This window comes from Spermophilus citellus (genome assembly GCF_964194105.1).
Source record: "Spermophilus citellus genome assembly, chromosome: 17".
Taxonomy (NCBI): Eukaryota; Metazoa; Chordata; class Mammalia; order Rodentia; family Sciuridae; genus Spermophilus; species Spermophilus citellus.
In genome coordinates this window covers 14,356,318-14,368,709 of record NC_138199.1, presented here as the reverse complement: position 1 = coordinate 14,368,709, position 12,392 = coordinate 14,356,318, and the positions used below count along the sequence as shown (strand labels likewise).

Sequence of the window (12,392 nt, the reverse complement as noted above, 5' to 3'; positions counted from 1 at the left end):
GTCCCGAGAGATTGAAACCAGAGGTGCTCTACCACTGAACTACATCCTGAGCCCTTTTTTTTTTTTTTTTTTTTTTTTTCTGAAACAGTATCTCACCACATTGCTTAAGGTCTCCCTAAGTAGCTGAGACTGGCCTTGAACTCATGATCCTCCTGCCTCAACCTCCCAAGTTGCTGGGATTACAGGTGTGCCCCGCCATACTCATCCCCAGCTTTTTCCTCTTTTAATTTTGAGTCAGGGTCTCACTAAGTTGCCTCAAACTTGCAGTCAGCCTCTCAAGTCCCTGGCATTAAAGGTATGGACCACTGTGCCTGGCTGTCGATACATTTTTTACAGGATGTACTTTGCTCTCCATTTCTAACTGCTATATTATGGTCAGAGCACTGCTTGTTTTTGAAATTAGCATATGTCTTGTATATGAGCAAACACTCTTGTCTATTTCTGTTACTATTTCCAGAAGTATCTGTAAAGTTCTAATTGTCCTCACTCCCAGGCTTGACTGTTGATTCTGTTAATATTAATGCTTTTCTTTCAAGGTCCTGGTTGTCCTCATATGTTTGGTGAATCAGGTTGTATGTATTCATGGTATTTGTCACCTGTTTATGAATGTGACTTCTGTTTAATACACTGAATATAATAGATGCCAGTGAGTTTTATCCAAAGTGTGTGTTTGTTTGTTGTTATTTTGTGGTACTAGGAGTTGAACCCTGAGCCTCACATATGCTAGGCAAGTGCTCTACCACTGAGTTACTTCCCTAGCCTTTTTTATTTTATCGAGTCTCAATAAATTACTATCTGGCCTCAAACTTGTAATTCACCTGTCTCAGTCTCCTGAGTAGCTTGGTCACCATGCAAATGGCTCATTTAAGGTATTTGAAGCACTCACAACTTGGGGTGGTTCAGAACTGGAGGTATTGCAGCAGGTAGCTGGTCCCCACTAACAAGCCTATCTTGTGGCTGAGTTTCATAGAACAGAGTTACTTGCCCAAGCTCAACACTTGCAAATAACAAAGCTGGACTCCTACCCAGACCATCTGGCCCAAAGCCCATTCAGTTCTCATGATACCTCTACCTGTCCAGGTCTTCCTAATGCCAACCAGGCCCCTCCCAGTTCCTAATGCCCAGTAACCAGACAGTTCATAGAACGTTTAAATATATTTCTCTTACTTTTACTCTAAAAAAAAAAATTGTCAATAATAAGCTTCACACTGCTGAAAGTGTCATGGGTTGCCATCACCCCACCCTTCCAAACAACACTGTACACTCACCCCTCCCCTTAGATCCTAGATGAAAATCCCCAAGACAGTGCAGACCCCCACATAGGAGGATTTCCAATCCCAGACCTCAGCAGCTCAAGGCATTGAGGAAATAAATTAGGGGGAGAAAGGCTCCTAGTTGGTTTTGCCCAGCTCTGTCTCACAGACCCAGCGGTAGGGCCTCTGGCAGAAGTCATCATTCCAACGGCCATCAGGGGTGAAGTGGGCACAGTCCTCGCCTCCTCCCAGCCCATGTCCGTACCAGTCATCTGGCTGATCTGGTCTCCAGTTCCTGTAGACAGGAGACAGCCAGGTGCCCCAGGAGGTCAGACTCAGCCAACATCCCCAGGAGCCCCTCCCACCCTGGAGCCAGAGGTTGGGAAGGTGCCAGACACAGAGTTTTGAGCAGTCACACCCACTCACTTGAAGCCTGTCTCATAGTCAGTCCCATCCACCCATTTCCAAGGGCCATTTTGATCTGTGAGACCCATCCAGGTGTTCAAAGGGCCCATGTGGTGCTGGACAAATTTCTGGAAAGAGAAGAGGGGAGTGGTGATCTCTTCCTCACACAAGTCAGTCTCCCAGAAGAGCCCACCAGGGCCTCACCTGCTCCTTCCAGGAGGTGATCACCACCAGATGAGAGTCCTCCAGCTCGCAGTACTTGTTAGCCTCCGGCCAGGGCCTCCCAGAGCTGGAGAACCAGTAGCAACTACCTTCATGTTCCACCCAGTTAATGGGGCAGCAGGTCCTTACAGAGTCTGAGAGGGAAGAGGGAGGGTGAAGAGCCTGGAGCGCTACCTGGAAGGGGGGCCAAAAAGTGGGGTTGGGTGGCCCCCTCACCATTGCCCTGGAGGACAGCCATCTGACAGCTCAAGCTTCGCAAGTCAGATACAAACTGCTTCACGTGGAGCAGCAAGCTGGAGTGTTCTGGGGAGACAGAGGACAGAAGGGGAGCAGGAGGAGGAGAGTGTGAGAGGGAAATAAGGTCAGTATGAACATGAGGGGTGGGATCTGTCATTTCTCTGGGAAGACCAATCACAAATGCCCCTGCCAAGAAGCCTTGGCTTGGTCTGAGAGTTGCACTCCATACCCTGCACCTACACACACACACACACACACACTCTCTGACCTTCACTCAGGTCCTGCTGTTGTTTTTCCAGCTGGGACTCCAGCAACTTCATCTTTCTTCCCACATTGCCTCCTGGAGGAAGAGACTTGCTCAGTGTCCAGATGTCCTAACCATCCCCCTGCCCCAGCTCCCAACCCTAATCCCCCTCACCCTGGGTGCTCAGGGCCTTGACCTCAGCCTCAGTGCTCACTGTGAAGTTGCTGAAGGTCTTACTCAGGGCCTTCAACTCCTCCTTCAGCTGGGAGTCTGTGCAGGAGAGACCATGGGGATGAAAACAGAAGGAGACTGTGTTCACCAGCACTGAACCCATCACTAACATTCCCCCACAACATTGCTCCCTTCCCTGTCACCCCTGGGCACCCACTTTGGGATCCAATCACACAGACAACCACCAGCAACAGAAGGCTGAGACTCAAGGAGAGCAGGAGGAGGCAGGGTCCGGAGCAGAGCCGCTGCAAAAAAGGCTGAGAAGGAGGTAACCCTGCAAGAGAGAGGATCAGGAGCTCAGGGACACAGGCCAGCCTGGAGTAGGTGCAGGGCACTTGGTGAGGAGCAGGCTAAGGTCACTCCAGTAGACTAGGAGGAACCATACAGATTAAGAAATCCAGGCAATGGGCCACTTTGCAGGGCCAGCATAACTGGAGGTGGGGAAGGGAATAAGGATCCCCAGGGGCGCAAATCTTTGACCTTCCCTAACATTGCCAAAGCCTTGAGACTTTGCTGACACCTAGTGGCATTACTGTGACACTGCAGCTAATGAACCTCATCAGAGGCCCACCTAGGGGAGTCTGTCACTGTGCCCCCTGAAAGTGAAGAGGTTTCTTCCTCTCTCTGTGAATACCACCCATCTTCATGTGCATGCAGACAAAAGGCAGGGTCTCGCTCACCCATGAAGAAGAGAATGACACTGAGTCTGGTCCCTGTGAACTGGAGTGTAGGGGCCTCCCCTTCCCGCTCTCTTCCCCAGTACCCACCATCCCCACAAATGATTCCTTTTTGCTCTGGAAGACCAAGAAGTGGGGAGAGGGAACTTATTTTGGATGCACGAGGAAGGGGGTTCATCCATCCCAGAGCAGAGACCCTCTGCCTTTTTACAGGCTTCCTAACCTAACCCCTTTGGCCAAGCTGATCCTGACACCTCGCCCACCCACACACACAGTCCAAGCCTCTCCACAGCTGTGTTGGAAGAGGAAGTAAAGAGAGCACTACCTTCGAAGAAATAAGCCCACCTCTCCAACTTCCAGTTGTTCCCATACCTTGGGTTCACTCCCTGCCCAAGATCCTGAGAATTGGGTAACACAGTAAGGAAGCTTGGGCAGCTGTCACCAAGAAAGGGACTCTAATCCCACACCCTGCACCTCCCCTAACACATGGGACTCGATCACCATTTTCCATGTGGGTGCGTCAGACCCAAGGACAGAGCCAGGTGTCACAGAAAAAAGCAGACTTAGGAGGCAAGAGGTTCCCAAATACTCCTGTTCCAGATAGGAGAGGGTCCCTCACCTCTTCGGAGCTGATGATGGTCATTCTCCTCATTGTCCAGGTGCTGAAGATCTTGATATTCCTTGGTCATGATAGGCCTGGTGTTGGACCTGGGACAAATCCAGGCCAAGGTTGGAACTGAGTTTGGGGCTGAAGGGAACAGGGCCTAGAGAGTGGGATCTGTTCCTTCTTTACCTCTGACCAGTGACCCAATGGAGACTCTTCTTTCTTTCATCCCCTCCCAGGCCTACATCCAAAATCCATCCTCTGCCATTTTTCCACCCAACCCCACCAACACACACACACACACACACACACACACACACACACACACACACACGGAGAGAGAGAGAGAGAGAGAGCCCCTTCAATCACTCCTTCAACTGTTCTCTCTCTCCATCCCCATTTTACTTGCTGAAGTTCTGTAGGTCTGGCTCCCAGGTCCCTGGATGCTATGCAGATCCCAGGCTAAGAAAGGGGCTGAAACCTGGAGAATTGGAGTTGGTGGCCAGCCCTGAATAGTGGGAGTGGAGGAGGCAGGGTCCATATGAGGGCCCTGGACCCGTGTGTCTGTGTGTATGGGTGTCTGTGTGTCTGAGCACGCGGAATCTGACATCTCTAGTGTTTAGGACTTTGGACGGTAAACAAAGATGGAAATAGATTTGGAACTTGGGGGTGGGAGTGGGGGATGAGTTGCCTCTGCTCTTCTCCCCAGGGAAGGGGAGTCTTCTGGCCTGTCCCCAAACACACCCACAAGCCAGTCACCTCACACCTCATTGAACCCTTTGGGAAGGAGAGCAGGCCTGGGGGGCGCTGGGATGCACTGTGTTGTTGCCCCCTCTGTCTCTGCCCTTTTCACTCCCCACCTCTGAATTTCCCAGAATTGTTGGTGTCTCCAAATATCCCTGACCAGGATCAGAGGGACCGACCAGTTCCCTGCTCTTTCCCAATTCAGGTCTGTGACCCCGGAGGCCAGCTCCCCAGCCTGCCTAACCTGACTCCCTGTCTTTTCTTCAGAGTTTGAAATCCTTCAAGCAGCATGGAGGACAGCGGGCAGCGGGGAGCCTCAGCTGGTTTGATGCTGAGGAATTTCCACTGACTCCTGTTATGTATCCCAAGGCTTTTCACTCATTCACTTTCCTTATAATCCCCCAGCACAACCCATTTTGCAGAAGAGAAAGCTAAGGCCCTGGTTGATAATAGCTTATCAAAGCAGCAGAGGAAGGACTGGGCAACCTGGCTCCACCCTATGTGCTACCCCCAGAACTGGGCTCCCATTCCATCCACAATTACAGTTCTGGGGCCCCAGAGATGCTAAATCATGGGCTTCAGAGAGGGTTGTCTGAATTCAAATTATGCTAAGTGGAAATTAACATAATTTAAATTATAGAAACTGGGCAACATTAAAGATGCTAACAAGTCTCCCTTAAGGCTCCAAATGTGAAATTGTACAAATCCTGCTTTGCAGATATTTCAAGAAAACTAGACTTGAATTGTCTAGATTATGTGAGATACTCAGGAACACATCACTTGCATAAAGAGTGACAGCTCTGTGTGTGCCCTCATTTCTCTGTGTCCTGAAAACCCTTGTGTTTGTTTACATGCACTGGGCCCATGGCCAGTGATTTTGGTGACAATTGGGTTGTTAATTTAACACTCTCTGATTTTATCACTTACAATCTGGTTTATTCAGGCCAACAAGTCTATGCTAATTCAGTCAGAATACTGATTACCCAGTAGGTAGAGACTGGCAGAGAACACAGGAAGGTCGGGGAGTGAGGGAAGGTCCACCTTATTGGTCTGAGTGCTGGTCATGCGGTGATGCTCAGCTTGTAAAACTGCAGAAAGCCGTACACTTACCAACTGTGCTTTTCTTGTTTGCATTTTGTACTGAAATAAAATGTTTTGAAATCTGTTTTCTACCTTATAACCATGTTCTCCATTTATTGATTAGGCCACTGTGCTTGGACTAATGCTAAACATGTGTATATGTATGTGTATTGTGTTGTCTGTATTGTGTGTGTGTGTTTGTGTGTGTGTGTATATATATACACACACACATATGCATCCATATTAATCTTTTTATTTTTGTACTGAGGATTGAACCCAGGGGTGCTTAACCACTGAGCCACATCCCAGCCCTTTTTAATATTTTATTTAGAGACAGGGTCTAGCTGAGTTGCTAAGTGCCTCACTAAGTTACTGAAGCTGGCTTTGAACTTGAAATCGTCCTGCCTCTGCCTGAGGAGCCACTGGGATTACAGGCATGAACCACACATATTAATCTTTATGTTTCTATTTAGAGTTATATGGTTTATAATGTATTTAATAGGTTTGTGCAGTTGTGCATGTGCATTGGTTATCTTGCTACAAAATAATTACCCCAGCCAGGAACAGTGGCACATGCTTATAATCCCAGCAATTTGAGAGGCTGAAGCAGGAGGATCTCCATTTAAGGCGGTTCTCCATAATTCAACAAGAACCTGTCTCAAAATAAAAATTTTTAAAAGGTTGGTCTGAGGGTGGGGCTCAGCAGTAGAGCACTTGCTGGCATATGAGAGGCTCTGGGCTCAATCCCTAGCATCATAAAAAGTAACAATAGCAACAAAAAAAAAAAATTTAAAGGCTAGGGATATGGCTCAGTGATAGAACACTCCTGGGTTAAAAATTCCCCAGTATAGAAAAAATAATAATAATTACCCAAAAACTTCACAACTTAAAACAATATGGGATTGTTTGCACATTCAGTAATACTAGGTCCACTCCAGGACCCAGCTTCTGAGGATCAGGGTGCAGCTTTGCTCACAGGTTTTGACTTCGGGTTTCTCACAAGGGTGCAACCAAGATTTCAGTCAGGGCTATGTTCATTTGAAGACTTGAAAGAGACTGGAAGATAACTACCAAGAGGACTCACTCACATGGTGGGCAAGTTAGTGCTGGGTGTTGGCAGCACTTGGTTCTTCACCACAGGACTACTTGAATGTCCTCACAACATGGCTGCCAGCTCCTGCCAGAGTGAGTTATCCAAGAGCACCATTCCTTTTATGGCCTAGCCTCAGAAATAACAGTCCATCATTTCAGAAGTATCCTACTGGCCTCAGCCCTACTCATTGTAGGAGGGAATCACACAAGGATGTGAGTCTGAGAAAAAGGGGATTACTGGGGGCCATCTTGAAGAATGAGTGAACACATATTAAGGGAACACGTGCCCCAAAACATTTTGCTGGCAGGGACATGTGAGCGACTCATTTAAAGACTGTGACTATAGATTATGGGGCCCATGAACAGTGGCAGGCAGGATAGTGCTAGGTCAGATCTCTGAAAGATGCCTGGCCTCTGTGTAGGAGATAGTTCAGAGGTAGGTGGCTCAGAGGCAGGGAGATCAGTCCAGAGGCTGCTGTTGGTCCCAGTGAGAAACTACAAGAATTGAGGCCAGATAGTTAGAGCCACATGGACAAAATTTTAGCAGAGGAATGGAGTGGACCTAGTATTACTGAATATGCAAAGAGCGAGGGAACAGCTTGGGGAGACAACAGCAATGTACCTGACCAGAGTCAGGGGATGAGTCTGGAGTCACAGGGATTTCTGGGCTGCAGATCTTGAAGGCAGAGTCTTGGGCATGGCCCAGTGTGGCAAAGTGCCTAGAAAAGCCCACCCAGTAAGAGGGCAGAGTAGGAAGAAAGTAGCCCAAGACCAAGTCCCTGCCAGAATCAGAATCAGAAGAGTGAGCCCCAGAATTGCCACTAGGAAATAGGGGTGACCTTCAGGGCTTCCTGGAACCCCAAGGCCAGGTTAAAATCCACTAGGGCCAGAGAGAGAAATGAGCTTCCTGTCAGAAGAGTTGGGAAGAAGGAAGTACTTTTTAGGCTGGGGAGGCCTGAGCAGCTGGTGGGCCAAGGAGAAGGTACTGACAGAAAGAGAATAAGTGGATATAGATATTTAGAATGAGCCAGCAGGAGGTCCCCCAGAATGAGGTTAAGTGGGCAAAGCTCATTATCAGACAGTTCTGGGCTCACCTTGCTCTCACCTGGAAAGTGTAGGTGTAATGCCCATCTGGGAGAATAAATGTCAAGGTTAAATAAAATGATAAAGAGCACTTGGCACAGCACCTGCATGTACTAAGTGCTCAGCACATGGTGGTTGTTTTATTTATTTATTTATTCTCTTCTAACAGCATGGCCAAGAGTTGAGTTGAACCTCTGGGGCCTCTTTGTGTGTACAGGAAAGGGGCTTGGGGATCAGGATGGCAGAGGAAACCTCTCTTCATACCCCAGAGAATGATCAGCTATTTCACTGGGACAATCCTGGATTCTGAGCTACCTCGGCCCTTGCCTACTCCTCTCAGAACACTTGTAACATTGTGCGGGGACCGACCAACCTTGATCTTGCCCCAGACCATGAAGGTGAGGTGATACCTCAAGCTCCTTGGCATCACTGGCCAACAGACAATGTAGCACTACGAGATCTCAAGAAGAGGTGGCTCAATGCTGACTTGCCAAAAAGGTTGGCCTATAGGTCCCCATAGCTAGGAAAGCTTGGGAAGGGCTCAGGCTGAGAAAAAGCAGGAGAGGTTAAGAGAGAGGCACCCGGGCAGTCGGGCTCAGCACATAGGTAGAGGCAAGGGAGTGGTGACTGATGGGGTTGGATGGAGGAGGTGGTCCTCTGCACAGATGTGTAAAATCTGAACTGACACGACCACCCCTTTCAATGAGCTTGAACATCCCAGCTCTGTAGTGGCCAGGTGTGAACTCTTGATTCTGGCAGGGTCTTTCTCCATCCTGGCTCTCATTTTCCCAACTCTACTCTCTCTGTCCCAGGCACACGCCAACTTTCCAGTCTTGGGACAGCTGGAATTCTGTGAGACCAGGACCCACTCTATGTCCCTTTTCTATTTTCATTTGTTTCGGTACCTCGGATTGAACTCAAGAGTGATATACTACTGGGATACATCCTCATTTTTATTTATTTTTTAATATTTATTTTTTAATTTTCGGTGGACACAACATCTTTGTTTGTATGTGGTGCTGAGGATCAAACCCGGGCCGCATGCATGCCAGGCGAGCGCGCTACCACTTGAGCCACATCCCCAGCCCCTCATTTTAATTTTTTGAGACAGGGTCTTCTAAATTGCCCAGGCTGGCTTCAAACTGGCAATCCTCCTGCCTCAGCTGAGATTCACAGGCATGTGTCACTGCTCCCAGACTTCTTTCCTACTTTTAAAGGGTGATAATTTAAGAAATTAGGGAAGGGGGTACTGGGGATTGAACTCAGGGACCTCAATCACTGAGCCACATCCCCAGCCCTATTTTGTATTTTATTTAGAGACAGGGTCTCACCGAGTTGCTTAGTGCCTCACTATTGCTGAGGCTGGCTTTGAACCCTTGATCCTCCTATCTCACCCTCCCGAGCCACTGGGATTACAGGCATGCACCACCACACCCGGCAAGTAAATTTTAGAACTCCAAATTATCCCAGGTTTTATTTAACTTCCAGGTTCATCCAATCACTGAAAACAGAGCGAGAGGCCAATAACAACCATTGTTACCATTCCCTACCGTTGCCAGGCACTAGACTAAGCGCTTACAAGTATTGTCACCTTTCTCACAAGAATTCAGCAAGGCAGGCCAATTTCATTTTACAGTTAAGGAAACAGGCCGAGAGGAGGTGCTCCTTGCCCCAAGTGACAGTGGTGCCACCATCGTCCCCTATCTTAACCTCAGCAGCAACCTCCCTGGCTCTCTATTGTCCCCTGCTATATATTCTCCACCAGCTCCCAGGGCCATCTTGCAGAAATAAAAACCCTGAAGCCGCCTTCTCACAGCCCTCTGGCAGCTTTTTATGGCACTTGAAATAAAATTCATGCAAAGGCCTGTGTGTCAGGCCTAACCCATCTAATTCTCTCCACCCCAATGCCCTCCTGTCCTCCCACCTTCTAAACTTACCCCTACCTTGTCGTTGCTCTACTTGGCACAGTCCCCTCATCCCAATCTATGTCAACATTCAAGTCAACTCAAATGTTTTTCTCCAAGAAGAGGACTTCCTGGCCACCCTGCATAAACTAGCAAGGACACATGTTCAGTGGTTACTTTATTTGCTTAATAACATTGATTGAATTTCAAATTATCTGTTATTCCCACTGGGTAGACCCCAAATTCCCTGAAAACCAATGTTGCCTTCTCAGCATTTTGAATACTGGCTGGTACCAAGGAAGATCCAAGTGTTTGTTGAAAGACTTAAAGTGCATGGGGAAGAAGAGCCAGGATTTGAACCCTAATCAGCTTGAGAGCTCAGTACTCTTATTCACTAAAGTATCCTGCCTCCTTCAAGGGACCAGGGAAGAGTTCTCTATAGATTTGGAATGCTACATCCAAAACTGTTACCATGGTGGATTAAAATGAGGACTTTTTCCAACCATATGTATTTCTATATTTGAATATTTGTCAGGTACATGTATTGCTTTTATACTTCAAACTAATGCATGAAAATCCCACATACTTTGGAGGTTGAGACAGGAGGATCAAAACTTTTGAGGCCAACCTGAGCAACTTAGTGAGACCCTGTCTCAAAAATTAAAAATAGCTGGAGATGTATGTAGTTCAGTGGGAGAGTACTTACCTAGCATCGGAGAGTCAGTCCTTATCATCATTATCATAATGCAGGATTATGTGATTTTTACCCCTTCTAGGTAAACTCCTTAGATCTGGACCCACTGCCTGCACACACTTTCCTCAGCTCCCAGATTTCTCCCTTTAGCCCATGGTGGAGAACAGCACAGACTCATGCCATCTGCTCTTATGCAGAATCAAGTTAAGAGGATTATTTGTAAAATGTCCTCTAATAGCAGTGCTTGTTCCCACAGCAAAACATCAGAATCACCTGGGTGGTTTCCTGAAATGCACACACCTGGATCCCCCCGACCACAATTCAAAAGGTTGGGTCCTATAGAATAAGGTGCTACACAGGTATTTTTTCAGGGTGATCCACAGAGGATCACTGGTGTAAGCAACACCTTGATCCTTGGACTGGTTTAGGCTTGGGCCTCCCCAGGGTCAGGAATTGCATCCCTCTCAGCTTTGCTCAGGGGTGCCTACAAAAACCTCTTCTGCAACTGTTCAGGACTTAGACACCACAACACTTGGGCCTTCCACCTCAGCCTTCCCAACTGAGGCCCCTGAGAATCAGAGGGGACAGAATCATAACTGGTGCCAGCAACACCTTACCTATGTCACACCTCAGTTGAGAGCTTGCCAAGCACATGAGCAGAGGCAAAAGAAAGGTTGAGAACTACTTTTCTATAAAGCAGCTTTGTTTAGGACTTAGGGCCAGGAAAATCTGACTTACCTAAAATGACTTACCTTTTATAAGGAACTAGGCAATGAGCCATTTCCCATTTTGTCCTGGCTACCAGGAAGCTGAGATAATATTTACCCTCATAGCTCATCCATTTCTCCTATTTATATCTTTAGGATCCAGTTTCTATTTTCCTACCCTCACTATTTGCAAAGCTGCTTCAAATTTTTTTTCTATAGAAATGAGGCATAAAGAAACCAAATGAATAAATATTCATACAGCATTCCTTATCAGCAAACCTCTATAAATGTTATCTCTAGAGCCCAGCTGTCTACAACTTCATGAACATAAAAGTTTCCTTTATACAGACCTCAACTTACATATGATGGCTCAGCCCATGGTTTTTCAACTTGACGATGATACAAAGGCAATACACATTCAGTAGAAACTGTACTTCAAATTTTGACCTTTTCATGGATTAGCAATATGCTGTTACAGTATGCTGCAGCTGCCCATCAGGCACAAGATGTTTATTCTGTATTATACGGTAGGTTTTGTGTTAGATGATTCTGCCCAACTATGGGTTAACATAAGTGTTCTGAGAACATTTAAGGTAGGCAAGTCTAAGATATGATGTTCAGTAAGTCAGGTGTACTAAATGCATTTTGTTTTTTTAAACCAGGAATTGAACCCAGGGGTGCTTAACCACTGAACCATGTCCCGAGCCCTATTTTATATTTTATTTAGGGTCTCACTGAGTTGCCTGGGGACTCACTAAGTTGCTGTGGCTGGCTTTGAACTTGCGATCCTCCTGCCGCAGCCTCCCAAGCCATTGGCATTACAGGCGTACACCACCATGCCCAGCCTAAATGCATTTTTTACTTAGGATATTTCCAACTTATGATGGATCTATTGGAATATGAACCCATCATAAACCAAAAAGCTTCTGTACTTTGCAGGCAAGTCTTCCTGACTATCAGTCTGGACAGAGCTCCAGCCCTCCCCAAGCCCATTCCTCAACAACTTGATTTGCTGCTTCCCTCCAAAGCCCCTATATCAGGCCACCCTATTCTCTCTGGGTTGGGATGAAGAAGGATCTGAATTTACCAGACCCACCCATCCCTGGGCCCCCACCCTGTCTCCCTCCACACCCAGGACCCAAATAACCAGGCCACACACTGAGTTTCAAGTATCTGTCTCTTCCTTTCACTCTCTCAAAAGAAAAAATAAATAAA

General features: G+C 47.2%; 1 protein-coding gene across 1 annotated transcript; it reads right to left on the bottom strand.

Annotated features, from left to right (window-relative positions):
* Positions 1–1,331: 1,331 nt before the first annotated feature.
* Positions 1,332–11,967, bottom strand: LOC308636973 (asialoglycoprotein receptor 1). Its single transcript, XM_081272876.1, has 9 exons — positions 11,528–11,967; positions 3,889–3,977; positions 2,750–2,866; positions 2,536–2,631; positions 2,386–2,457; positions 2,097–2,183; positions 1,863–2,014; positions 1,680–1,786; positions 1,332–1,548 (listed from the first exon to the last, which is right to left on the bottom strand). Exons 2-9 carry the CDS (start codon positions 3,956–3,958, stop codon positions 1,392–1,394), a joined length of 858 nt encoding a protein of 285 aa, XP_081129002.1. The 5' UTR covers positions 3,959–3,977; positions 11,528–11,967; the 3' UTR covers positions 1,332–1,391.
* Between the last annotated feature and the right edge of the window lie 425 nt (positions 11,968–12,392).

What these genes read in the sequence shown, in the direction of transcription:
- LOC308636973 (XM_081272876.1), bottom strand. Translation starts at nt 3,958, where the DNA reads ATGACCAAGGAATATCAAGATCTTCAGCACCTGGACAATGAGGAGAAT. An exon ending in GGCTGTCCTCCAGGGCAATG is followed by an intron (nt 2,015 to 2,096) that starts GTGAGGGGGCCA and finishes CTTCCCTCTCAG; the next exon opens with ACTCTGTAAGGACCTGCTGC. An exon ending in TCACCTCCTGGAAGGAGCAG is followed by an intron (nt 1,787 to 1,862) that starts GTGAGGCCCTGG and finishes TTCTCTTTCCAG; the next exon opens with AAATTTGTCCAGCACCACAT.